Below are 26,587 nucleotides of genomic sequence, written 5' to 3' on the forward strand. Positions count from 1 at the left end.
GATTTATTGAAAATCACAATTTTGGTTTTGTTTAAAACAAGATCAAAATTCTCCCATGATTCTAAATGGTTATCTAACTAAACAGAGATTTGACTCCCTTTTGGAGCCTGTCTCTAGCGGCCTGAGTTTGAGCCACTTGGTTCTGACCTGGCGAAAAAAGATTGTTGAGTAAAGTCATTATTTTGGTGTTTTTTGTGCACGATCCAAACAAGACGAAGCACTGCTACTTGGGTGCAGAGATATTACGAGATATTAGAGATATAAGTCAATGTCTGCCTAGGAAATCGCCTAGTCTTAATCTGCATCGCTATTTGTACTCATTGTGAATACGTAGGCCACAAGAAGTAATTAGGTGGGTGTTTTTTTTGGATCACATTTACTTGAGACATGCTAGCTGGACACATAGGATTCCATTCATTATGCTAAGCTAAGCTAGCGACAACCCTGCCAAAGCAAAACTATTCATGCACTGAGACAAAAATGCATTTACCCACATATCTAAATGTAGGAAAGAAGTTAAATAAGCCCTATTTCTAAAAACGGGGGAGTGTTCCTTTAAGAAGGAGATAGCATGGGTGATATTTAACGATTTATTCGTGCAGCTCTAATTCATACATTTGAAATGAAATATGTCTACATACTTAAATACACTATAATATAAATATTTACATTTTAATTTTCAATGTGTGTGTTTTTTCAGGCAAAAACACAGCCGTTCAACATTCTTGTGGCGTCTGAAAACTATAAGAGAGGTCATGGGAAGCGTAGCAAACTGAAATGGGAGCCGGACGAAGACATTGTTCAAGCCCTGGACTGCGCTTTCTGCAAAACTATTTCAGTGAGTGACACCTTGAAGTAAGCTGTGTATCGCATTTGTTTCCAAGGTACTATAGAAATCAGTTTCTGATGTTAACCTGTGACTCTTTATGTCTCCAGAACGTGGAGCCCACAGGCAAGCGGTTTTTGGTGGCAGTTGATGTAAGTTCTTCTCTGAGCAGCGTGACGCACGGTAGCTCCATCAGCACTGTGGCAGTAGCAGCGGCAATGTGCATGGTAAGACTATACCACTGCAAACTTACTCAGATCCTCTTCTAGAAATACCGTGAAGTCTGTAAAGAGCCTAAAGTCATATTTTAAGCTAATAATTTGTCCTTGGAGGAAGTGTGTGTGGCTGCATTTTTCACATTCCTTGCATATTCCTTTTCTAACGGGACGCTCTAGTCTTGTAAACATCAACGAATTGCTTTTCCTGTGCATTAATCTCATATGTGAATTATGCAAAGACATTTTAGACACTTTAAGTAGAATTAAATTTTGATTAATATCCAACCAAGAACTTACAAACCCAATTAAAATTTGTCACAAAACCCAAGACTTTTGTGACTTTTAGTTGATTTTTGTTAGATTTGAGGCGGTCTGTATGCTAGTTCAATTCTAAATGTGGACAAAATTAACATTTAGCACATATACCTTTAACTCTGTAAAGAAGGATGACTTGAAACAATAGTCTAGAGATGGCAAAAACTAAACATTTTCTTGACCGACCACTGAGCCTCATTAGCCGGGTGAAACCGGTTAACCAATTAGTTAAAAATATGCTGCACTATTTGAAATAACAGCCGCGAGCCGTGCCTGCAATTTCACAACTCTTTCGCATCTCTCTATGATCTCTCTGCCGCTCTGCTCTGCCTCCCGCTCACACACACACACACACTGTCCCGGTGCCACCGCCTCCCTTCCACTCACGTCACTTTTTTAAAATCCCCTACATCACGAAACATGAGTCCAGCAAACGCGGCGCCGAGGAGCTTGTTTGTAATCGATAAACAAATGGCTCCTTAGTTTTGAAATGGTTTGGGTACAAGGTGATCGCGTTGAAAATAAAGGCGTTTGTCTAGCGTTAGAAGCTCATTTGTAACATTGCCGCGGCTCATTTAAAAAAATGACCGCTCCGAAGAGACGCAGCTTTAGTTCGAGGTAGTGCTAACAATAAAGAAAGATGATGATCAACACCTTATGTGTTACCACTGAAATGTAGATGTAATATATTTCCAAATGTAAGTCCATCTTATGTCACCTGCCTTGGCTCTAACCTCGAGTGTTTTAGCCTGTTTACTTTTTGCAAACCTTGCAAACGCTGTGACCTCGCGACAAATGTTTTTATTGGTTTATTAAGTACAAACAGGCGAGTTATGAAAAATTGAGTGAGGGATTTGTTCCAGATTTTGGAATGAGATGGCTAACTGTAGTAGCGTTTAGCCCACTGTCTAAAATAGCCTAATTTAGAGATCACTTTTTTCTTTTTAACCGACAACTTTGATCGATTAACGTCGATACTGTCAACCATTGGTCAAACGGTCATTGGTTAACATCCCTACAATAGTCAGAAAAATATATTTTTGAAATGTAACTAATGTATTTTGAACGCTTAAATGAACATGCTGACTTTTTGGGACTTTAGCTTATGTACAGTATCCCTCAGAGTTAATAAGTCCATACCATTCTAATCTTTGTGCGTGCCATAACTCTGTCTGGCGCACACACCGCTAGCCTAGCTTAGCACAAAGACTGGAGTCACTATCTAATACAGCACAATTATGATCGACAGATAAACGTTTCTGACGTATCCTATTTTAACATAATATATTTTAAAATAATGTATATATAATGTAAACTTAAGTTTCTTGAGTTGCCAGTAAATGTTCATCTTGAAATATTGCTAACAATATAAAAGATATTTTGTAGCATTATATTTATGTTTACTTTATAAGAATTATTAAAGATTTCACAGCAAAAAGACACGTGAACCACATCCTGCAGGTGGACATTTTTAAAATTATACTAAAATGCCTTGTACTTGATAAAAAAAAAAAAGTATTAAAAAATGAGCGTAATATAAAAATATGAACTACCAAAGATATTTAATGGTTCTATTTTAAATTGCAGGTAATTGCACAAAGGGAGCTAAATGCACAGATTGTAGTTTTCACTGAAGGAAATGTTCTTCCATGTTCTGTCTCTTCTGATATGACGCTTATGCAAGTAGCAGCACAGCTCATCCAGGTAAGAAGTTCTTGAGAAAACATTTCATGCTATATAATGAATTATTGCATCTACTATATCTGTAATCATAATCTACAACATGTGACTTCTCTCTAGACTCCTGGTGGCAGTACAGACTGTGCCTTACCCATTACTTGGGCCTCAGAGAATGAGAAAACTGTGGATGTCTTCATCATTTTCACCAATAATCAAACACTTGGGAAGGAAAATCCAGCGGAAACACTGAAGAATTATAGACAAGTGAGTGTAACTTAAAAGGGAATGCAGCAATGTGTTTTTATCTTATTAGCTTATAGCACTTATATTTTATTTGCTCTCTGTAATATTGAGATTTATATAGTATATATATATGTGTGTGTGTGTGTATAATATATATATATATATATATATATATATATATATATATATATATATATATATATATATATATATATATATATATATATATATATACATACACATACATATGCGTGTATATACTTATAATAAGGCTGTCAATATAACACAAATTTAGTGCAATTAGTACAAAAATTGTTTGTGTTTGATAATATGGAAATATACTGACTTTTAAAGCTAAATTTTACACTGTCTATATATGAGATTTTAAAAGAAGTCTCTTCTGCTCACCAAGGCTGCATTAATTTAATCAAAAATACAGTAAAACTGTGATTCATATACAATTTAAAATAGCGGTAACTGTTTTCTATTTTATTCTGTTTTATTTATTTCTGTGATGTCAAAGCTGTATTTTCAGCATCATTACATCAGTCACATGATCCTTCAGAAGTCATTCTAATATGCTGCTTTGATGCATTTATTATTATTCATATTTTTGTGGAAACCATGATACTTTCCCCCTAGGATTCTTTGATGAATAGAAAGTTCAAAAGACATCTTTTGTAACAATATAAATGTCTTTACTGTCACTTTTAATAAATTCAATGCATCCTTCTTGAATAAAAGTGTTAATTTCTTTCAGAAGAAAAATTCAGAAAATCTTTCTGACTTCCCCAAACCGTATAAAATGAGTCTACAATTAGATTAATTGGCTTATCATATAATCCTTACTGTTTAAAATCAATTGACAGTCATTGTTTTTGCATGTTTTTTATTTATTTATTTTGGTATAGTGATTTTTATCATTTTGAAGAGAAAATGTCATGTTTGTGTTTTCTTTTTTTTCTTCTTTTTTTTAGAAAAGCGGTTTATTTTCCAAACTGATTGTGTGTGGAATGATTGCCAACTCCCTGTCCATCGCTGACCCTGAAGACCGTGGCATGCTGGACATCTGCGGCTTTGACTCGCAAGCAGTCGATGTCATCCGTAACTTTGCACTTGATGTCATTTAAAACTTTTGTAGCATACAGCCAGTTTTCCGAAAGACAACGGGACATTGATGCGCCCCGCATCAACATGCAAAAAAAAGACAGTTCTTGCTTTTTAATTCGATAATCATGTTGTTTGCTTTTACAGTTTGGAATGAAGTCCAAGTGTAATTGAATATCCAGCAGGCTGGATTGGTTGCAGTGAAAATCAAGAAAAGCAAATTAATGAAGTGACTGATCTTTATTCAGTTTATCCAAATGTTTTTAACATGGTCCAGTGAAATGTATGCTTCTTCCCATGTCTTTGACACGATTTTTTGAAAAGTTGAAATGTTCATGTACTGTATGTCACTGACCTTTATTGGAAGTAATGGTCTATATTTTTAGGCCTTGCTCATTGTGTAAAGTTTCATGCTTTGTTCTGTGTAATGAGATTTTTATAAAATATTACACTTTAAGCTGAAAGTGCACATATAGCTCTTCCATAAAAATAGGAGAAATATTAAGCAAAATACATTTGCAAGGTCATTGAAATGGAAATCGAAATGCGTTTTTCGCGCACAGACAACAACGATCCCAATTCACACGGCTCAGCAAAAAAACAAAAACAAACAAACAAACAACAATGTATTCTGCTGCCAGGCCAGTAATTGGCGATATCCCCTTGTAAAGAAACACTATGCACCAATATAAAATGAATACATAATGCGCATAAGCATGACAACATGTTTTTATTATTATTTTTGTTTAAAAAAATCATGTTTCCAACTGAAAAGTTTCAATTGGGTCCTGTTTTATTTTTATTTTATTTTTATTTTTTTACAGTGTAAGTGAATGAACAAAACGCATAACATTTTTCCCAGTTTTATTTTTAGTTGTCATGTGAACGGCCGCTAAATTACTAGACTTCTCTGTAATTTTGTTAAAATAACTTGTGTTTTGTGGTCCAGTAACTTGATATTTGATATATGAATGCAAATAACTTCTTATTATGATTCGAGAGACTTGACTCTTCAGTCTATTTAAGGCTTAACTGCATATTTTCAAGTTTACTCTTTGGCGCACTTTTGATTAACTAAATAACAGTGCTAAATTTTGTTATTCCAAAATTGAGCAAAAAAGAGGTATGTGCATTGAGTGGTAGAGCTTGTTAATGGATCTTGATTCTAGATTCATTTGTGTGTAGAAAGTAGCTTTTTCTTTGCTCTTTGTGCCTCTTAAGGTCAAATCAAGGTTGTAAGTTCTCTAACGCTGCTAGGATAATTATGTAAGGAAATGTAGGCACAAACTAACAAACACTAAAATGTCTGTAGGCAGTTGCTACCTGTTACTTCTGAGATATGAATGTACATTTTGTTCTACTTGTGTAATATTAAAGTTGATTTAGATCCAAACCCCTTGAAGTATGGGATAGATAAATATGACAATGAAATGAAAGACTATGCTATCATGGATATTACAAATTTAGGATACAAATTGAAATTCATTTGCTATTATATAATTGTTTTTTTGAATTTGTCCTTGTAGTAACCGATAGCAAGTTACCAAAGTTTGTTTATTTATAATGTTTTGTTTTTATTGTTCAATACCTTTCTTTCATAAGGTGACATAATGTTCATTAGCATAACACTTTAAAATAATAGAAAACTGAAAGTATTTTAGTCTTTAAAGCCAAAATTGCTGTTTAAATTGATAATACATTTCCTCTCACCAATTGTGTCTAAAAAAGATGTTCTGTTAATAGGACATGAATTATAAATTAATAAAGAGCTTTTTGAGAGTAATTTGTTTGTGATAATCCTTAATTCTATTCTGAAATGTTACTATTTAGACTATATCATAGAAAGTGTGTTTAACGTAAAATATGAATTTAGCATTTATCAATCATGTTATTGCAATCGTGTGTTAACGATACATGATAGGCTAAAAATAATTAATATAATAAGAAGATTATTAGGAACTGAACTAAAGAAATACTTATTTTCCCTAATTTCAAAGATACAATAAACAAAGAATTATTAATAAGCAAAGATTTCCTGGCTTTACCAAAAATTTAAAAAAAGCTATGGCTAAGAATTATTAAGGTCTTTCTGACGGTATGTGACATTTATTTTTTGTTTGTATTATTATAGAAACTTTTTGCAACGTTCATATTAGTGAATTATCCAGTTAATACTTGGCAGAGGCTGCTCGATTTAGATGGCCCGTCTTGCCTGACCTGTGCACGCGATTATTAAATGCTTTTTAATACATAGCTCCTATTCGCATGTGAATAATCCCTTTACTGAATTAGCTTACATTGTTCTAATTGCGGCTAAAGCTCAACAAACATGATGATAAAGCTTTTAAATGCAATAATTTGACGTAGGCACTATTCGGAGCAGCCCTGTGCTGAGAAGTCGCGGGGTCTTAAATAAAACACTCGTAATGAGGAGGCGCGATCATGGCGGACGTGTTGAGTGTTCTTCGCCAGTACAACATCCAGAAAAAGGAGATCGTTGCGAAAGGAGATGAAGTTATTTTCGGAGAATTTTCCTGGCCAAAAAATGTCAAGACTAACTATGTCATTTGGGGGTATGTGTGCGCTTGTTCTGCTCAGTCCTTCGTGTTGTTTTGAGCTGAGCTGCTTTAGCTGCTAATGCGCTACTTACTGATGGACTCGTGTGGATAAACTCGTGTTGTGTTGAAATGTTCATGAAAAGAAGAAGCCGTACTGTATCTGTAAGCTAGTGTAAATGCATATATAGATGCCAATGGATTATAACTAACATTTGGGCTGTTCCCTAAAACCTATTGAGTTGTTTTCCTAGACTATATTATAGGCTTCACTGATGCTGCGCCACAACTTCTCATTTGTTACAGTTGAACCATAACCAATTGGTCTGATTGATTGTTTAAAACTTAATCAATCACTAACCACCACAAAATAGGATTTAAAATTACAAAGCAAGTTTTTTTTTACATGCTGTAAGTTACCTTGAAGTACATTGGAGAAGCATGTAAACAACACAGTGCATGCTTTGTGACATGGTATCTCAAAGTACTGTTTTTGTTTGTCTGTTTTGTTTCCTTCATCTAATAATATCACTGTAACAGAACCACCACAATCTTTTATTGTTTTGTTCACGGAGTGAAAAACCGCTGACAGGTTAAGTTAGTTAAGCCACCTGATCTCCTTTGATGTGTCCTATCTAGGGTCCATACAAGATACACTTCACAAAACGCAGTTTTTGTTGGAAATGTATGTATCATAATGAAGGAGTCTAAAATTGTGGGCTTGCTGGTTCAGCTACTTCATTTTTGTTTGGTAATTATAAGTGTCAACAGAGAGCACTTGTCAAACGTTTCTCAATCTCATGCAAGTTACAGTGTACAGGTTGAAGACTCTTTAACCAACAATTATTTTAAGATTCCTCTTTACATTAATATTGATATTCAAATTTAGCTATAATTTAATTTCAGCATTTGATATGCATGTTTTTAGCCTCAATTTATTTTATTAAAAATCCTGGGAAAACCCCCAGTAATTTAACATGATGGAATATACTTTATGCTTTATTTCTGTGGTGCAATGCTGATTTTTCATCAGCCATTACTCCAGTCTTCAGTGTCACATGATAGTTCAGAAATCATTCTAAACAGTAATGTTTCCAAACTTTGACCATGTTGTCCAAATAAGTGCTGTTAAATTGATTATTCGCATGTAACACAAAAGTTGTTGTTTACATATGTAGTGTGTGTGTACTGTTTATATTAGAATGCACACACACACGTGTATGTGTATATATAATATACTATTTATATGTATGTCTATGTGTGTGTGTATGTATTTTATTATTTTATATATATATATATATGTGTGTGTGTGTGTGTAAGATTTTTTTTTCATGCATGTGCTGTGTATATGTTACAAATTTCTTAAATATGTATATATACATGCATGTGTGTATTATATACTTATACAAAGAACACACACATTATGTAAACACACTTTTTCTATGTGATTTATTGTTATTAATCATTTTAATATAAACATTTATATAAAAACTTGCAATTTAATGTCATTACAGAACTGGAAAAGAGGGACAGCCTAAAGAGTACTACACTCTTGACTCTATTCTTTTCCTGCTCAACAATGTGCATCTTCCTCATCCATCCTATGTGCGGAGAGCTGCAGTAAGTACAATTATTTTTCTATATATTTAATTTATACCAGGCTTTTTTAATCTTTTAATGCCACGGACCCCCACAATTGCGGGCGGCAGTGGCTCAGTGGTTCATGTAGGTTGTCTACAAACCAGAAGGTTGGTGGTTCAATCCCCGGTTCCACCTGACCAAGTGTCGAAGTGTCCATGAGCAAGACACCTAACCCCAGCTGCTCCCGACGAGCCGATGGCGCCTTACATGGCTGACATCGCCGTCGGTGTATGAATGGGTGAATGTGAGGCAAAAATGTAAAGCGCTTTGGATAAAAGCGCTATATAAATGCAGTCCATGCAGTCCATTTACATATGATAATTTTCATGCAATGGACCCTTTATCCTAAAATGCAGATTTTAATTAAAGCTTATTTCACTTTCTATAAACAGAAAATATTGTCTTATATTTTCTTTCATAATGTAGCATGTTTGCACATGTTGCACTGGGGATTTGAAATTAAAAGGTAAAGTTGTTCCTCTGATTGCAGACAGAGAACATCCCTGTTGTAAGACGACCCGACAGAAAAGACTTGTTGTCCTATCTCAATGGAGAAAGCTGTAAGTGTGATGAGAAATGACCAACTCATTTCTAAAGAAACATATAACTAGTTATCTGTTTTTAATTAAAGTGACATTCATTTCAATTTTGCAGCATCATCAACGAGTATCGACAGAAGTGCGCCCATTGAGATTGGTCTACAAAGGCCGACACAAGGTGTGTGGGTTTTCTTTTTTGATCATATTCTCATCATGCAAAATTGGCCATAATCAGGTCATTGCTCCAAGGCATGTGATTAAAGTCTTAAACAGAGTTTGAAAAGATTTGTTTAAAGATTTGAAATAGTCAAAAGTGCCACTAATTGACAATTGTTTTAACAGTTAAAAGGGCAGCGGATGAAGTGTCGTCAGAGGCTAAAAAACCTCGGGTTGAAGTAAGAAACATTTTAAAACTTTAACAGAAACATTTCTTGGCTTTCTATATAAATTATTTGCTTACCGTTAGATTGCTGAAAAGCAGCGCTCTGCTTGACACTTGATTTATGCATGTGCTTGTCAGGATGAGGAGCGCGTGCGTCTGGATAAGGAGCGTCTGGCAGCTCGTCTCGAGGGTCATAAAGAAAGCATTGTGCAGACAGATCAGATCAGGTATGATTAAACGGTTTCCCCATATTTTCCCCAATATTTAAAGGGTTAGTTCACCCAAAAATGACAATTATTTAATTAATTACTCACCCTCGTGTCGTTGGACACCCGTAGTTCCTTTGTTCATCTTCGGAACACAAATGAAGATGGAAGCTGATGGCTGAGAAAGGCTTCAAAAAGGCCTCGGTTGGCATTCAGTACATTCCCACTGACTCAAGGCCCTTTCACACTGGACGCGATTTTGACGTGCGAATAATTCGCGCAATGTTTTTTTTTTCCGATTAGCTGTTTGTGTAATGAGCGCTTCCACACCGAACACGAATGTGCTGAGGCGAAAAAAACGACCATTTATTTTTATTTTTTTGGCGACAAAAATGGCTTCAACCAATCACATACAAGGAAACAAAGGTGACGAAATGTCCAGTTGATGTCACGAGCTATTCACTCAACTTTAACCTTTGCCAGGCATGGCATTTCTCATGAGATTACAGCTGTAAGCTGTACAGCTGCAGAAGACCGCAATAATTTATAACCTTTTGATTTTTTTTTTCTACACATTGTGTCCGCGATTATGGAAAGTGAACGTGTTGCCATCAGTACGTCTGTGGCACTGAAATGTTTACATTGTGACTTGACTGGAAACATCTGCTCGGATCAATTGATTTGTCTCGTCAGATGCGCTGCCGTCTCTGGAGGAGATCCTCAAATTGTCCCACAGACTTTAGAAAGTAAGTGCAGAACCGGGCATGATAAAGTTTGAGCTCCTGTACAAGATTAGCAGACTCCTCTTCAGACTCTCTGTTCTATAAGACTGGCTGCACCCAAAACCTTCTTCTCGGTCCTTTAAATAAAATGTAAAGCTAGTCTTCGCTGAATGATGAAGTGTCTGTGTTTTCTCAGCTGTCGCCGTGAATGTTTTGGAATGTTGGAGCTCTGAAACGTCGCAAATTTGTGTTGCGGCGGATGTGAATGGTTTTGACGCGAAATATTTGCATGCAAAATATTCACTTATTCGTTACGCTTTTTCGTTACGCGTCTGGTGTGAAAGGACTTTCACTCACAAGACCCAAAAAAGGCACTAAAGACTTCATTACAAAGTCCAGGTCTCGGACGTGAACTCACGTGATAGCGGCACTCTTCTTCCGGGTCATGTATTGAACGGTGGAGCTGCGTCATGTTCTCGCACATGCGTCGAGTTCACGTCAATAACTTGATGGATAAAGTCGTTATTTTGATTTTTGTGCGCACAATAACTATTTTCATCGCATTGTAAAGTCACTGTAGTGAGATGGACTTCGTAACGAAGTCTTTAGTGCCTTTTATGGGTCTTGTGAGTGGGTTAGTGGGAATGTACTGAATGCCAATGGAGGCCTTTTTGAAGCATTTCTCAGCCATCAGCTTTCAACAAAAATATTTTCATTTGTGTTCCAAAGATGAACGAAGGTGTTACGTGTGTCCAACGATATGAGGGTGAGTAATTAATTAAATAATTTTCATTTTTGGGGTGAACTAAAAGCATTTTCCCATAATTGGCCATCTGTTTTGTAACATCAAATTCACAGATGAATGACGCCATCTTGTGAACTTTTTAAGAATTGCGCCACAAGTCTGCCATTAAAGTGTTAGTTTACCCAAAAATGAAAATTAGCCCATTTACTCGCCCTCAACCCATCCTAGGTGTATATGACTTTCTTGACGGTAAGTAAATCAAGCTTATTTTAATTTTTCGGTAAACTAACCCTTTAAAGCACTGGGTCTGAAGGGAGATGAGTCCACAACGGTGCTCAAAGATAAAAATAATTTGTATCCCTTAATAACTTTAACATAACATCCAGTAATGTCCAAATGAGATGTAGTTTAAACTTGTTGCTAAAAATAGAAACTTAAGCCCTATTCGGACTGGATTAGTTTAACATGGGGACGTGGGGGTAAAGTAATTATTACCAGAGGTTCTCTGTGATTTTAGTCCCGTCCGAATGTGCCATCTCGGTAATCATTACGGACAATGTCAGTAAAGATTACCAAGACTTTTACCTTCTGTAAAAGGTCTGGAAAAATGACCTTGGGTAATACTAATCTCGTTCGAATAGACCTGCTGTAAAAATGTATGGTAAAATTCCGTCATTTCCTGTTTAAAAGTTAAAAAAAAGCGCATTTTGCGACCTTGGAGGTGCTTGAAGCATTCGGTTGCGTTGTAGGTGGTGGGGCAAATCTGTGGAAAATGTCCAGTATTTTCCGCATATCATTTAAAGCAAAAATAAGATCAAAAGCACTTATTAGAGCACAACACATTTTAGCTCTAGGAAAGTGTCTATTACCAACATAATCCAATCAGAATCGTTAGACTGGACCTGTTAGGGGTTAACAGCTTATGACCCAGGACCAGTAGTGAAGAAATGAAGACAGAGTCAGGATTGCAATTAAATAAAAGAAAAATTTACTTAAGAATAGTTTGCAGTTTCAAAAGCAGAAGCCAGCTTCAAGTCTCACAAGGAGTTCGTAGGCCGCGCTCCCTCTCTCACCGTCTCGTTTCCTCGCCCTATCGTACATACAATTGTCCCAACAGTTATACCATTTTCAAGGTCTTATCCACGTCATTACTGCGATGTGGATGGTTCTGATTGGCTCAGAGACAATGCACAGTCATGGTAAATTTCCACTCGAGTCAGTTAATCTGATGCACGTTTCCACTGACGTGTCACTTGTTGATGCTTTCACCCAGAATTAGGCCCGTAGTGACCTTCCCGATCTTGAGCAGACGCCAGCTTGCCCAGAACAACAAGTCCACCCATCTCTTAGGGTGCCCATTGAACACCATTCTGATCTGTAACATAGAATATTGCGCACATACACAGATACAAAGTCTCTCCAAGGTTGGAGCTGATTAAGCTCCAGTTCTAACTAGTTCTTACCAAAACATACTGATAACATGTGCTTTCCTTTAGTGAGAGGAACACACACTAGTACAGGCAATATTCATCTTGAGTCTTTAGTGTTTCAGTAAGAGGAAATATAAAAGGAATAAAACATAATAAATTAAATGAAAGACAAATCCATATTTCATATCTGGAAGCCGGGCTAAGTGAGCAAACGCTGTTACTCCACTCCTGACATGTTAGGGGTTATGTGATACCTCAAATCCAAACACATGACCTTGTTGCCAGTGTTTAGCGACACATCACACATCTCTAGGGCAGACCATCAGTCACTCCTCAGAGACCAAATACACACTTTAGAACACAAGAAACTAAGCAAAATCATAACTGGATATAATCATTATAATAATATAGGTAATATAGGAAGATAAATATTAATTAAGGTTTTGATTATGAAGTTAATTAGGATATAAATATATACAGGTATATTGAAGCGGCAGTGGATTTCAAAATCCCCCCTTCAGACCTAACTGTTTATTAAAACACACATATATATTGGAGACGGAGTTCAGACTGGCGCTCAGGTTGTGTGTTTGCTCACGTGATAACAGCAACGTCATACGCACGACGTCAAGGAGGTGCGTAAAGCGAGTTACTCCTCCCACTTCTGCTAGTTTTACTGAGATGTCTTATCCCGTGCGAATTGGCCATTAATATTACAGACGTCCTGAGGTAAAATGACTTTACCCCCATGTTAATCTAATCCCGTGCGAATAGGGTTTAAGTCATATAATCCGCCATGTCCCAATAAAGATGTAACTTCACATGAATGAAATAAAACATCCATGAGTGAGTGCATGTTGGAAATAAAAGCATTGAATTTCTCTCTCTCTCTTTTTCTTTGTCTCTGTCTCGTCTCATAAAGTCGCATGCATAGCTGTTCATTCATCGGGTTGTTGCTCCACCATGGTCACTGTATAGCCCCTTTCACACTGCGATTCCGGCAAATACACGGATAATGCGACCCGGCATTTGTCCCTGGGCCGCTAGATTTGGTCCATTCACACTGCCAGCGAAATGCCGTAATATGTGCGCTTTCACGCACAACGCTTAACGGCCCCGGGTCGAGTTGACACGTGACATCCTGATGTGCCGTATAATGGCGAGCGATCTCAGCTTCAGTGCGGATAGTAAGGAGCTCCGTGGTCTCGACTTGGGTCCAGTTTGCGCACATTTCTGCTTGTTTAATTTTAGTTTCTTTTGTATACGAACACTCTCTGCGTTTAAAACACCGACTAGCTCTTCTGGCACTGCAGGGTTGTATTATTGAAAAAACATGCTCTATGAGTCGCACGATAACTACGTACAGGTTGCGGCATTAGTTTCGACTTTTGTTCACACAGCGTTCGTCCCGGGTCACGCAGAAGGCGACCCGGCAATGTTCCGGTAATATTGCGGGTCCGACATGCAGTGTGAAAGGGGCTTATGTAACTTTTAGCAAGGCTCACTTGTTTAAAACTCCTTAAATTATATTAGTCTTCTATGTACTATTTTTATAATAAACATCTAACTAATTGCAACTCTGTGGAAATAAATTATTATGCCTGGTTCTGCGAGATACATTGTGTGTAAATGCTTAGATGCTACATTCTGTATTGCAAACTCCCTGAAGTTGCGGTGGTTGTTCTTTTTGAATACCTACCAACTCAACACCATTGCCATAGAAATTAATGCAGATATTCCGGAAAACGAAAAAGCAGCATGGACACAAATCTGATCTGAACAGTTGCTATACACAATGTGGACAGTCAATAATTTTAGATCAGATTCCAATCGGATACACTATCAGGTTTGTACTTGGCCTTAGCTGTGAATTGCTTATTTCTCTTAAACTGAGGCTGTGAGTCCCTCAGGTAAACTAATCCTACTTGTACTGATCTTAGGTCTCTGTCAGAAGCCATGTCTGTGGAGAAGATCGCTGCTATCAAGGCTAAAATCATGGCCAAGAAGCGTTCTACTATCAAGCCTGACCTGGACGATGATATCACTCAGAAACAGAGAAGCTTTGTGGATGCAGAAGTAGACGTGACCAGAGACATTGTGAGCCGAGAAAGAGTTTGGCGGACGAGGACGACAATTTTGCAGAGCAGTGGCAAGGTAAGCGGTATCACCTGAATTTTCTAGACTTGACTTAACAAAAACGAGGGCTCTGTAAGAATAACAACTATTTTAAAAAGTCCCTGAACTTTCCTTTATTTTATTTTATTTTTTTATTTTAATTAACACCACACAGCTGCTTTACAAAGTGAAAGACAAGACATACATATATACACAGTTTGGGGGAGAAAAAAATAAACTTGTATGTGTATATATATGTGTATATTAGTGTATGTGTGTGTTTTATATATATATATATATATATATATATATATATATATATATATATATATATATATATATATATATATATATATATATATAAATAAACAAACAATAAGAGAGGAAAAAACAGCACAATATATCTATGTATACATATGGTATTTTATACAGGTACTATGTAAGTTTGGGCAGTAGGTTAATCTAGTGTGATTTGTTATAAGTGACTCCACTATTTTTTATTTTTTTATTTTTTATTTTTATGAATACTGAGTCACTGACTGAGAAATCAATTTCGCAACATTTTGTAATAATAATAATTGGAGTTAAAATTGTAATAATAATAATATCAGTTGTATTAAAAAAGTCCTGGCTAATCCACGTTTTATAATGGTAGTGATTGTGGCTGTTTTTGAAGTCCATAAAGGTGTATATCCATCATTGTATTTAACTTATGGAAAAAGTGTAGCGCCTCCCACAGTTCAAAATGCTTACGCTTAAAATATAAAAATTGGCATCAGCCGAAATGGAAAAAATAGGCGGATAATGTCTTGCCGATATGATACTGTGTTGATATGCTCATGTCAGCAGTGTGGTCATTCTTGAAGTAAACTTGTAGGTCAACAAGAAAATATGTTGAATGCATACATCATGTATGAATGGTGATTTTTAGAGATGCTCCAATCAGCATTTTTGGGGCCGATAACCAATCACCAAGATCATGATCTGCCGATCACAGAATGGCAGGGGAATGGGAATCCTTTATTTATAATCTGGCAGAGTTTGCACCAATTGTAGAAATGAAACTAACTCTAAATTAACTGGATTGAGAAAAAAAAGTGTAGGAATAGGCTAGAGTCAAGATCTTGAAGAACCACCAAGTGTTTATTTTAGAAAATTAGATACCTTAAGACTACTGTAGGCCATCTTTCCGCCACGATTTTTTTAAAACAGTAATTTTCTTTTCGTCTGTATAAGCTCCGCATTGAAAACTAATGAAATTATATTTCATGAAGCCGTCCAATCAATTACAATGAATGTTGGCTGGTGGCGGGTGATAATTTCCCCTGTCAGGATAGATATTCATAGGAATTTTAGCTCAGTTAGAATCAAATACATGTGTGTTTGTTTTTGATTGATATTTCGACTCCTGTCCAATTTTCTACATTTTATTCAGGCTAGTTACATTATTTTTGGGCTACCAAAATCTCAAAGGTGCCTGCCTGAAGGGCTACCAGGGATTATTTTATTTTTTTTAATGCAGTTATTTAAATGTTTGTAACGCATAAATAACGATAATGCGTGATTTTAATGTGTGGATTAAATCACATTGTTAAGCTTATCCAGGTTTATTTACACTGTTCTAGTCAATGTGTATGTCTGATGAGGTCATAAGCACATTTAGCAGTTTGGGGGAACAAAATTTAGTATTTTAGGAATCAGCCACTGAGAAATGCACTAGCACTAACCTAAATGTATGACGATTTTACCTACTGTATTGATCCCAGTGAGGTTAAAGCATGTTTTCAATGTGTAGCAGACCTAGATAATTAACATACTGCAACAATTGTAGCATTTTTAATAATGCGTTTGGTCTTTACAATCTCTCTAACTTGTGGGGTTAGTTTTTTTTCTTTGTTAGGCAATCAATTGTCCAGAAAAAAGACAAGCGTAAGTTTTTCTTTAAAGAATATGATCTCCTGAACATGTTGATCTTTTGATGTTGTAGAACTTCTCCAAAAATATATTTGCCATCCTACAATCAGTGAAGGCACGGGAAGAAGGTCGAGCCCCTGAACAGAGACAGACTCAGAACCAAACTCAGGTGGTGAGTACACAACCAAGCTGCTTCAGTAGTGTGTGTGTCTGTTTGTGGTTCCTTTTCACCTTCATGCAATTTTTTTTTTTTGATAGAACTTTAAAGAACTTAGGATTTGGTACATCTATCCCTGTTTTAATAGCAGCAGTATGTGGATGGATGAATGTTGCATGTTTTAAATATGTATAATATTAAATCATACACGTCCAATGTTTATCCGTACTTGCTAATGTAATAACTGTCTCCACTGTACCTAGGTATTTCTTCCTACAGTATTTAGAAGTTCACAAATTAATGTTACTTCCCTTAAATGTGCAATATGTAGTGTTTTTGCAGAAAAAATATCCAAAAACCGCTAGGCCAGTGTTATGTACTGTATTTTGTTCAGTTGAGTTCTTACAATATCCCAAATGTTTCCAAGTATTTGTAAATTGTGAAAGCTGGGACGTCTGAGCATAGCGTCTGAGGGAGCCGCCTGTCAATTGCATCTGATCTGCGTTTCCTCAGATTTCTGCCCGAGTCCTATCACGATTCTTTTCCACTAGCTGTGAGGTGAAGACCACATATCCCAAGATTCTGTGCTAAAACTTGGCGTCATCAAACTACGCCTTTGTTTTAAATAGGCACCCTCTAGACAGGAAAATTACATAGTACAGCTTTTATTTGACAACAATTATGTTCAGTGGTTGAAATTTCTGAGGGACTTAAGTTGCCTTTTCGCATGAAGCTACAAATCCATATCTATCCAACCTGGTTTAGTTCATGTTCAACAGGTTTACAATATATTGTTTCATCCTATAGGATCCGGCAACAAGAAATAAACAGCCAGTTCCAGCTGCATACAACAGATACGATCAGGAGCGATTCAAAGGAAAAGAAGGTAAGTTGTTCACCAGCTTGAGTTTTGACACTTTGAATAGTCTCTGTGTGTGATGCACCCAGATTTCATAATCGGTTGGGATTTTAAAAACTCCTGTAGTCTGAGCCTGGCTTTAGAGATCTCTTGCGGTTTGTAACGCACAGTTTGCTGAATTTGTGAAGAGGTTCTTAATTATCTATTTATGATGATTATGATACAGCCCTCTGTAAATAGAATTGAGGCTTACTGGAAGATTTTTTTTTTTTTTTACAGAAACGGAGGGTTTCAAAATTGACACTATGGGAACCTATCACGGTATGACGCTGAAGTCAGTGACGGTAAGTTCATATATTATGCTTCCATTTGGGTTTCACATTCTCTATGAGAAAAAGCATCTCTACAACTTCTAAAAGTGACCAGCAGTGTTTTAGCAAACATGTATATCACAAATCATTCACGTTTTGGTATGTGTGTCAGATAAGTTATTGTTTTTTGCAAATTATTGTGTTTAATAACTCTTTTTAACATCAAGCAAGTCCCATAAGTAACAGTTGTTTCCAGTCTATTCTCTGCTATATGCATCCACCAAAAACGTACAAAAACGTTGCACATACAGATATTGCATGCCATTGCGTTATGTACATTTGCGATATTTCGATATATTGCACAGCCCTAGTTGTAATTTACTTTGCTGTTGGTCAATTTAAACAAAAAAGTAGTTGAAGATGGTTCTTTTTTAACCGTTACTCATGGTTAAAAAATGGCTTAAAGTGTTTCAACCCCACCTTTGCTGCTGGGAGCAGGTGTATAGATTATGTCAATTGAATATGTAAATAATACATTTGAAATGTATCCACATTGTCCTCTAACAAACGCAACAACAAAAATAAGAAAAGTGCAGTTAAAGCATCCGATCATAGGGATGTGGATATGTTTGACCCGGTATTGGAAAAATACCGCTATGCGGTATTGTACCATGTCACATGGTACAATATCATGATTTTGCTCATTACTAGGGATGTAACAATATCAAAATCTCACGGTACGATACAATTTCGATATTGACCTCACGGTACGATATTTATTGTACGGTATCAATATTGTGGAAAAGCTCACGGTATTGTTAATTAGCTCACGATAGTGTTTGTGATGATAATAGCATGATACTGACATTTATTCTGCTTTTGCCAGTAAACAGGCAATTTATTGTTGTATTCATGGATCCATGACAACATAAAACGCTGATCACAGTGCTTTTAACCCTTAAATGCATACCTCGGGTCGCGTCATTCACTACCCTGCTCCTCATTCATTTTTTAAAGTTAGACATCAACATTCTTAGTAGTCCTCAATCAATCCATTTTAAACAATATAACAAGAAAACAATAATAGAATTATAATTGAATGCCTGTTTTTTCACTAGTATTTGTCAAATTTGTATAGGGTTGCTAACGGCCCGAGGTGTGTAGGATTTTTTTTGCATACTGATAAATTAATCTATAATAAGGAAAGAGGGCACAATTCCCCTTTATTCCACAAGGTGGCAATGTCTGATACGCAATGATGGAAGTGACTGTTCACTCATAGTTACCTCTGACAGAAAAAGAAACAATAATTATAATCTGCAAAACTGGAAATGGTTTATTGATTTACAGCAGAGAGCAAGTACTAAACACAATCAAATATTAGTGTCATTGTCTCTTGATGATGGATGTGGTCAAGAAGCGGTCAGTGATCAAAATATTGATTTTGAAGATGTTGCAAATGAGTTGGAGAATATGCTCGAGAACGCGAATATGAGGCAGATGCTGAATATTCTGGTAAACGAACTCTGACGAGGACAGATGATAATGGTACTAAACATCTGCCCAAACTGAATCCTTCCAAGCTCCAAAAGGTAACGAAATAGGTTTTATTTTATTCTTCTGTAAGTGTAACTATCAGGAGTTTTATATATTATCATGACAGGTAGAAATCTATCCATGTTAAATATAGATCCGGGTCGCTAACGATCATGGTCTATGTAGTTAACAATGATATGTTCTGCAGGAGATGTGTTTACTCCTCTTGCTTTTTGACGGACACCTGTCCTTTTAATATTGTAACCCAACCACGACGTTATCGAGACACGTTTACCACCGCGATAGCGTGATATCGTTACATCCCTACTCATTACTGTACTTGATATGCTGCTTGTTCTGAGTTTCATTGCTTGGTAGCAGTGTGCTACCCAAACTGATGTGAAACGGGCAAATTTGACAACATAAGCCCTATTTGCAAGTGGGGGATTTAATATTACCTGAGGACCTCTTGTACTTGGTAATAATTGTGTAAGTTGTCTGTGATCTGGAGGTCATGAGGTCCTGTTATAATTAGTCCCATGCGAATCAGCATCTCTGTGATTTAGCCAGGATTTTGCATGGTCATATATATTTTATATTGTAAATATTTTGCGGTTTTTGTTTCCTGTTTGCCTTTCTATCCATCTTTCATGAAGAATAGAGGCTACGTTGAAAAACTTTTTGAAGTTCAGTATACAACTGTACAATTTGCAGAAAAAGAAGGCTGAAAACCATCAGAAGAGCAAAAACATAGAGTAGATTAGATGGAGATGGATGGCAAAGGCTTATTCTTAACTGAAAATAAAATGTGCACGGCCGCACAGGCATTCTCAAAACAGTGTGAATACTATCGCGCGTCTGCAGCTGCAGTCACGGTGTAGTTACGCTAACGTGCAGGTCACGCACTGCTCACGTTTGCGGCGTGAAATGGCCGAGTGAAAAATGTAAGGGGGTCTGAATATTTTCTGTACCCACTGTACATACTGCTGGTCCCCTTACTGTGAAGTCACCATTTTGTGGCGCCATGTTTCTACAGTAGACCTGTAGAATTCACAAACTGCTCTACAGAGCGCTAGCTGCTCTCTGCTGTCTCAGATGACATCTTTATCCTGTGTCAGCCACTATACCTTCAAAAGAAGGCATATTTTATGCACATTAAATCAATCAAATTTGTGAAAATAACCCATAATTTTTTATTGCATATTGAAAAATGATAATCAAAAACACAGATAAAGTTGTCCAGAACCATGAGAGTCTGTTTATTTGACCTTTTAGCCCATCGCCTCACAGGGATTGTGTTTGTTGCTCTGTAGGTGTTGCCAGTACTGGATCATCTCATTGGGCTGAAACCCATGTGAAGTGATCAGGTTGCTGTACTTACAGCTGGAGTAGGGCACTCGCCAGTGATTAAACAGAAGTTTGTTTGGTGTTGGCTCTGGCGCTATCTTTAGTTTATCTAGACAAATACCCACATAAACATCTTCTAAATGTAGCCTGGGTATGATCAGAGACGCCGCATATACTCTCTGAGCCACGTCACCTGAGAAAACATACCCAGTTCCCGAACAAAATGTGGGGTATCGTTTACCGGAGTACTCTTCTAGGGGCATGTACCATTTGCTGTCTTTGTTTCGATTTGGAGAGAAGTTCTCCATGAGATGTCCTGTGAAATATTTTTGTGTGTGTTGTCCCTTGGGCTTGAGTAATTTCTGTATGAGATATTCGGTATTGACAAACATGTCAGCATCTGTCTTCATGACATATTTGGCCTCTGGGCAATACTTTGTGATCCAGTACATCCCCATCAGCGTCTTGAGGGTGAGGTTGTTGTAAGTGTCCATGTAATCTTGCTGGATGATGTCATGATGCTGTCGACTTTCATCCTCTATTTTCTTTCTTTCGATGTTGTTATTTACACCCAAAAAGAAAAGACGGATGAAACCCAAGTCCCCTGCTATACTTTCATTGCCCCATGTTTTCCTGATGGCGTCCCTGGCTTCTGATTTCTTTGGCTCAACTGCAATCAAAAGCACTAAGAAAGGAGCTTGCAGCAGACATGCGTTCGGCTCATTAAGGATGTACTCATAAGGCTCAACTTTAAGTGTCCTCGCTGCTCTCATCTCTTCACTTGAACTGATGTTCAAAACATCCAAAGCTGAGATTAAATTTTCATTTGATATTAGAGGTGTAGGGGCCACTTCTAGTTCTCTCAGCCTGTTTGGATATATCGTGGTGTTGAAGGTTTTCATGGTTTGGAGCCACTGAGTAGCAAACCCATCCTGGTAGATTTGACAGGGCCACTGCTGGCCAAGAATAATGAGGCTTCCCACAACCACAAGCAGAACAAGGAAAAGGGCAACCCTGTAGTATCTGTTCTTCAGATTCCATTGCATCATCTCTTTGGGTTCGTTGGATTTGTCAAACCTCTTTACGAGTCTAAATATGTGGAAACCTGCATAAAAGAAAAGGCACGATTTATTAATTTAATGTTACTACAGAAACTTTGCAACATATTTTACAAATGTATATTATTAGTTGAAACATGTTTTTTAAACAGAGCTCAGTGTACTATACTCTGGGAATCGCAAAATCCTTTAATTTGCTGTGTAACAGTGTTATGGAATTTGGCAAGTTTTGGATGAATTCCAAAAAAATCTTTTTTGGATCAAAAATTGGTCTGTACTTACTCAAATCTTGTTCTGTACTAGCTAGGGATGGGACGATACACTTAAACTCACGATACGATGCACCTCGATATGCCAGGTTTACGATACGATACGTCAGGATATTATATAAAAAAAGCAAAAAAATAAGAAAAGATTACTGTATAACAACTTATTTATTTTTGTTTCAGCAACAACTTTCACGCTTCGTTTGGTTTCATTGTAAATTTCTGGGATTACCTTCTCTGAAAAATGTCCTCGACATGGCATCTTAAACTTGGACTCCAGCACATTTAACATTTGGATGAATTTTCTGTTCTCTACCATGTTGGCAGTTTAATTCAAAACAGGGCAAAGTTCGTATGAAAAATTGGTAATGTGTACCAGTGAGCGAACCAGTACCACACCATACCTGGAGGAGGTCCATATTCCACGAGTAGGAATATAGTTTTTCCCCTTTAAGAGATCCGCATTCCCTATTGAACTGCCGGTATTTTGCGTGTGCGCGCCGAACTGGGCCGCGATTCACGTGGACAGTGTGAAGAACACAGAACCTGTGCATTCGTTTTAGCCGATTGTAATGTATTTAGTTCAATAAAACCGGTGTACTGTAAGCGGTGATGGTGTTAATGATTTACCTCAGACATGAGCGAGAGTGAGCTGCAGTGCATCGCGCTCAGACTGCAGAGAATGTGCTCAGTGAAAAAACACACTTTTTCTTTCTGGAGTTTAATAAAAGTTAAACAGAAAATATGGTAGTTTATGTAGGCAATAACTGCATTTTTGGTTTAGAATATTAATGTTAATGTCAACCATTTTCTTTCCCTATAAATGTTTGCTGCTACATCCTTTGTGTCTGACTGCTCTCACTTTTTCCAACTACGGGCTATGCCACCGATCAAACAGAAAATGCGCGCTGCGTTAACGCGCGTTAATAAATTTTGTGCCGTTAAAATTAATTTGCGTTAACTTTGACAGCCCTAGATGGATGTGGTGTACGGAATGACAGCATGGCATAGCTTAACGTACACACAGTCTTAGTCTTGTCAGTTAAGTTTCTCTATTGCCGTCTTTGTCTTTTTTAATCAGAGCCAAAATACTGCCAGACATATGACTTGTATCCAGGCAGAGCATCCTCAATGTCAACCTCATTTGACTCTATGGTCGGCTGTTTGGGGCAAGGCAGTTGGTGCTAATGCTAGCTTGCTGCAGTGTTGTTGTTGCAACATGCGCTGTCTTGACATGACGACGTACCGCACCGTTCTCCGGATATAATTTTTTTTCATTTCATTTTTTACCCTGCTTGGTCAGCAGGTGGTGCTGCCAGCCTGCCACCATTGACTGTATGTCTGCCCCATATACACACACACACACACACACATATAATACACTAAATTATTTATATACTATGCAAATCATGCAGCAATGCCATCTATCTTTATTTCGCGATCCATTTTTTCCCACCTTGATGCGATTCGTCACGTTTTGTATCGCAATATTTTGTCAAACGATTTTTCGTCCCATCCCTAGTACTAGCATCTATGCATATTAAACCACAAAATGACTCTTTAAATATGAAGTCTGTGTGAATGCATATTTGTAATCATACAGACAGCACATTCTTGTTTAACCTTCATTCAGAATTTATCAGTCTTAATTTAAAGTTAATGTGTTTGGTGAAGTGTTTTGCATTGCTTTAATAGTATATTTTAATACAAATAATTGTTATAAAATTTAAGTTTGCGGGCATCTGTACAAAACACAAAAAGAGATGATAATATATGTATTAGTGTTTACTTGGCTAAAGTTTCAGTTTTAGAAAACTTTGCACATTAAACACATGTTAGGCCACATATATTTATAGAAATAAAAATAAAAGATACTGATACTATTTGGAAATGACCACTACATGCTTATTTACATTAACATCATGCCAACATGACAATTTCCTTACCATGTAACTTATTACCGTAATGTTGACATCAGTATGTGTTCCTACTTTTTTCATCAATCAGTAAGGATTCTAAAGGTACTTTGCTGTAAAAATATAATTTTATTTAGAAAGGTACGTTTTAAATTGTATCACTTAATTGTCCACATAAACCGTTGGTGCTTAGCACCTTTTGACCTTCATGGCTATATAGAAAATATTTCTGTTAAGTTTCAAGCCAATCGAACTGCAAAATTGGTCACAAGGACCATTATGACACTAAAGCCCCTTTCACACTGCACGTCGGACCCGTAATATTCCTGGAACATTGCCGGGTCGCCTTCTGTGCGAAAGTAACCACGTCCCGGAATTGAACCCGGGTCGGGGACCTGGTAACATTGTGGGGTTCGATCCGGGACGAGCGCTGTGTGAACAAAAGCCAAAATAATGCAGCAACGTGTACGTAGTTATCGTGAGACTCCTAGAGCTTGTTTTTTCAATAATAAAAAACAGCCGCTGAGCGAACACACCGAGTAACGTCATAACATCATTTCAAACACTATTTAAATCACATCTAATATGATAACCAGAGCTGCGTTACCTCATACTAATGGCCGGAAAAGCAGGAATGGCGCCGGCCACTGTCCAGTCATAATAAAAGTTCCGGCTCTCAAGCCGTGTGTTGCATAACAATCGTTCCAGCAGCCTTGCTCAGCTCCCTCAACACTCGGCTTTGCTCTGCTTCATACTACAGTAACTTTAATAATCGCATCCATGAACATGATTTCTGCCAGAGTCCTATCCCGATTCTTTTCCACCGGCTGTGAAGTGAAGACCACATGTCCCAAGATTCTGAGCTCAAAGTTGGCGTCATCAAAATACACCTTTGTTTTTAATAGGCGCGCTTTAGCGGATTTTACTTATTTACTAAATTAGAAAAATCATTTGAGAATTAATTGTATGAAACCATATTTGAACTTCATTAAATGTGTCTGTGACGGGAACTTAATGGTATTTTGGTAAATGTTCCCAAATGTGTTTGGTTACTAACATTCTTAAAATTAAATTACAGAAGAAATTACAATTTTAATTTTTTAATCTCTTTAACACCAACAGTAAATACGGCCACAGGGGGCTGGAGTGTTTAATTTTTTTCCTTGTCTCCTACTTCTTTATAATCAGCTTCATTGCCAAGTACAGTGGGTTCACATGTACAATACATTCGTCTAGACAATTTCCTTAGGATACTAGACAAGTGTACACTAGGTTGTCGCCTAGCTAATAGACTGAAAGCATTATTGTGTTTAGCCAGAAATAAAAGTAAATACATGTTGGCATTCAGATAAAACACACACCAAACAAAGCATTTAATTTGACTTACTTCATTTAAACCAGGATTGCTGGAAAGAATGAATTAAATCAGCACAGTGTCGGATAGACCAAGCGTCAGATGATATCTGGTTTGACGGTTTGGATAAATGTTCTTTGTCTGCTCCAGCAGTCCCACAGCTTTTTATAGCTTCTCCATTCCATTCTCTTCCTCCTCCTATAGTTTGCCACTCCTTTGCTTCTCATCGCTTCAGTTTGCAGTCTGTCGTTGTGTAGATTTCATAGATGTTATTTTTAGGAGATCAGCGCTCGACCATGGCTTTAGATGTTTCCCTCGTTTATAATTTCAATTTTTAAAACCCAGAACTGCTTCTCTTTTGACAAATGCTGACTGAGACATAATGGTATGCAGAGCGGATGAAGCCACTAAGATTTTTTCATGTTGCTAGGCAAGGCGTCCACCCCTTATTCCTCACAGAATTTAAAACCTCCTGCCTGTACAGCAAGGATGCTGTGCGGCTTTCTTCTTTTGTGCTGTGCTGCTCTGCTGTTCTGATCATTAGGAGAAAATAATGCTGGGGGAAGGGAGGTGAAAATGTGCTAACGCATGGCTCTGCCGGCACACACACACCTCTTTTTCTCCATGTGACACGTGTGAGCACCTGCCTTTCTGATGATGTATGATTACTGGTATTTATAAAACGTTAGATTGCAACATTCATTCCTTTGTCAGCTGTTGCTACTTGAATGTGTTACATTCACAGTAGTGTTGTCACGATACCAAATTTTTGACTTCGATTCGATACCAGACTAAAATACCTCGATATCGATACCACGGTAAAAACAAACAAAAAACAGGTAATATGAATAATATGACAACAGAACTTATCGTTTTATTTTTTTAACTAAAAATTCACTTGGCCCTGGTTCCTGTCCTGGTTTTTGACCATTCCCTCCTCTTATTGCTATAATAACTGCATGCCAGTGGGAAGATGTTTACAGAGATCATCATTATCAATCATGTTATCATTCACGAACCTTTCACTTCTCAACAGGTTGGGATGACCAAAATCTTATTTTATTATACGAGTAATTTTATATTTTTTAAATGTAATCTTATAAATATAATATATATTTTTAATTGTATCTGTTTTTAAAAATAAG

The 26,587-nt window shown here is 37.0% G+C and overlaps 3 protein-coding genes across 4 annotated transcripts in view; 2 read left to right on the plus strand and 1 right to left on the minus strand.

The window, feature by feature from the left end:
- The window catches only part of ro60 (Ro60, Y RNA binding protein), an 11,584-nt gene extending 6,453 nt beyond the window's left edge, over positions 1 to 5,131 (plus strand). For both annotated transcript variants that reach the window (XM_067454113.1, XM_067454114.1), the window contains exons 5-9: positions 701 to 838; positions 937 to 1,053; positions 2,947 to 3,063; positions 3,160 to 3,303; positions 4,260 to 5,131. In XM_067454113.1, coding sequence (XP_067310214.1) covers positions 701 to 838; positions 937 to 1,053; positions 2,947 to 3,063; positions 3,160 to 3,303; positions 4,260 to 4,412 — 669 coding nt within the window. In that variant the 3' untranslated portion in view covers positions 4,413 to 5,131. The remainder of the gene's footprint in view (positions 1 to 700; positions 839 to 936; positions 1,054 to 2,946; positions 3,064 to 3,159; positions 3,304 to 4,259) is intronic.
- Positions 5,132 to 6,822: 1,691 nt separating this feature from the next.
- cdc73 (cell division cycle 73, Paf1/RNA polymerase II complex component, homolog (S. cerevisiae)) overlaps positions 6,823 to 26,587 on the plus strand; it is a 48,232-nt gene continuing 28,467 nt past the window's right edge. Inside the window, exons 1-10 of the mRNA XM_067454115.1 lie at positions 6,823 to 6,962; positions 8,459 to 8,564; positions 9,076 to 9,145; positions 9,240 to 9,302; positions 9,467 to 9,519; positions 9,645 to 9,733; positions 14,550 to 14,763; positions 16,712 to 16,810; positions 17,603 to 17,681; positions 17,934 to 17,998. Coding sequence (XP_067310216.1) covers positions 6,832 to 6,962; positions 8,459 to 8,564; positions 9,076 to 9,145; positions 9,240 to 9,302; positions 9,467 to 9,519; positions 9,645 to 9,733; positions 14,550 to 14,763; positions 16,712 to 16,810; positions 17,603 to 17,681; positions 17,934 to 17,998 — 969 coding nt within the window. The 5' untranslated portion in view covers positions 6,823 to 6,831. The remainder of the gene's footprint in view (positions 6,963 to 8,458; positions 8,565 to 9,075; positions 9,146 to 9,239; positions 9,303 to 9,466; positions 9,520 to 9,644; positions 9,734 to 14,549; positions 14,764 to 16,711; positions 16,811 to 17,602; positions 17,682 to 17,933; positions 17,999 to 26,587) is intronic.
- LOC137089538 (beta-1,3-galactosyltransferase 2-like) lies at positions 19,828 to 26,170 on the minus strand. Its single transcript, XM_067453138.1, has 2 exons — positions 25,476 to 26,170; positions 19,828 to 21,953 (listed from the first exon to the last, which is right to left on the minus strand). Exon 2 carries the CDS (start codon positions 21,895 to 21,897, stop codon positions 20,773 to 20,775), a length of 1,125 nt encoding a protein of 374 aa, XP_067309239.1. The 5' UTR covers positions 21,898 to 21,953; positions 25,476 to 26,170; the 3' UTR covers positions 19,828 to 20,772.

The sequence above is a fragment of the Pseudorasbora parva genome, chromosome 9 (genome assembly GCF_024679245.1).
Source record: "Pseudorasbora parva isolate DD20220531a chromosome 9, ASM2467924v1, whole genome shotgun sequence".
NCBI lineage: Eukaryota > Metazoa > Chordata > Actinopteri > Cypriniformes > Gobionidae > Pseudorasbora > Pseudorasbora parva.

Excerpts from the sequence above, each read along its gene's own strand:
- LOC137089538 (XM_067453138.1), bottom strand. The coding sequence starts at position 21,897 with ATGATGCAATGGAATCTGAAGAACAGATACTACAGGGTTGCCCTTTTC.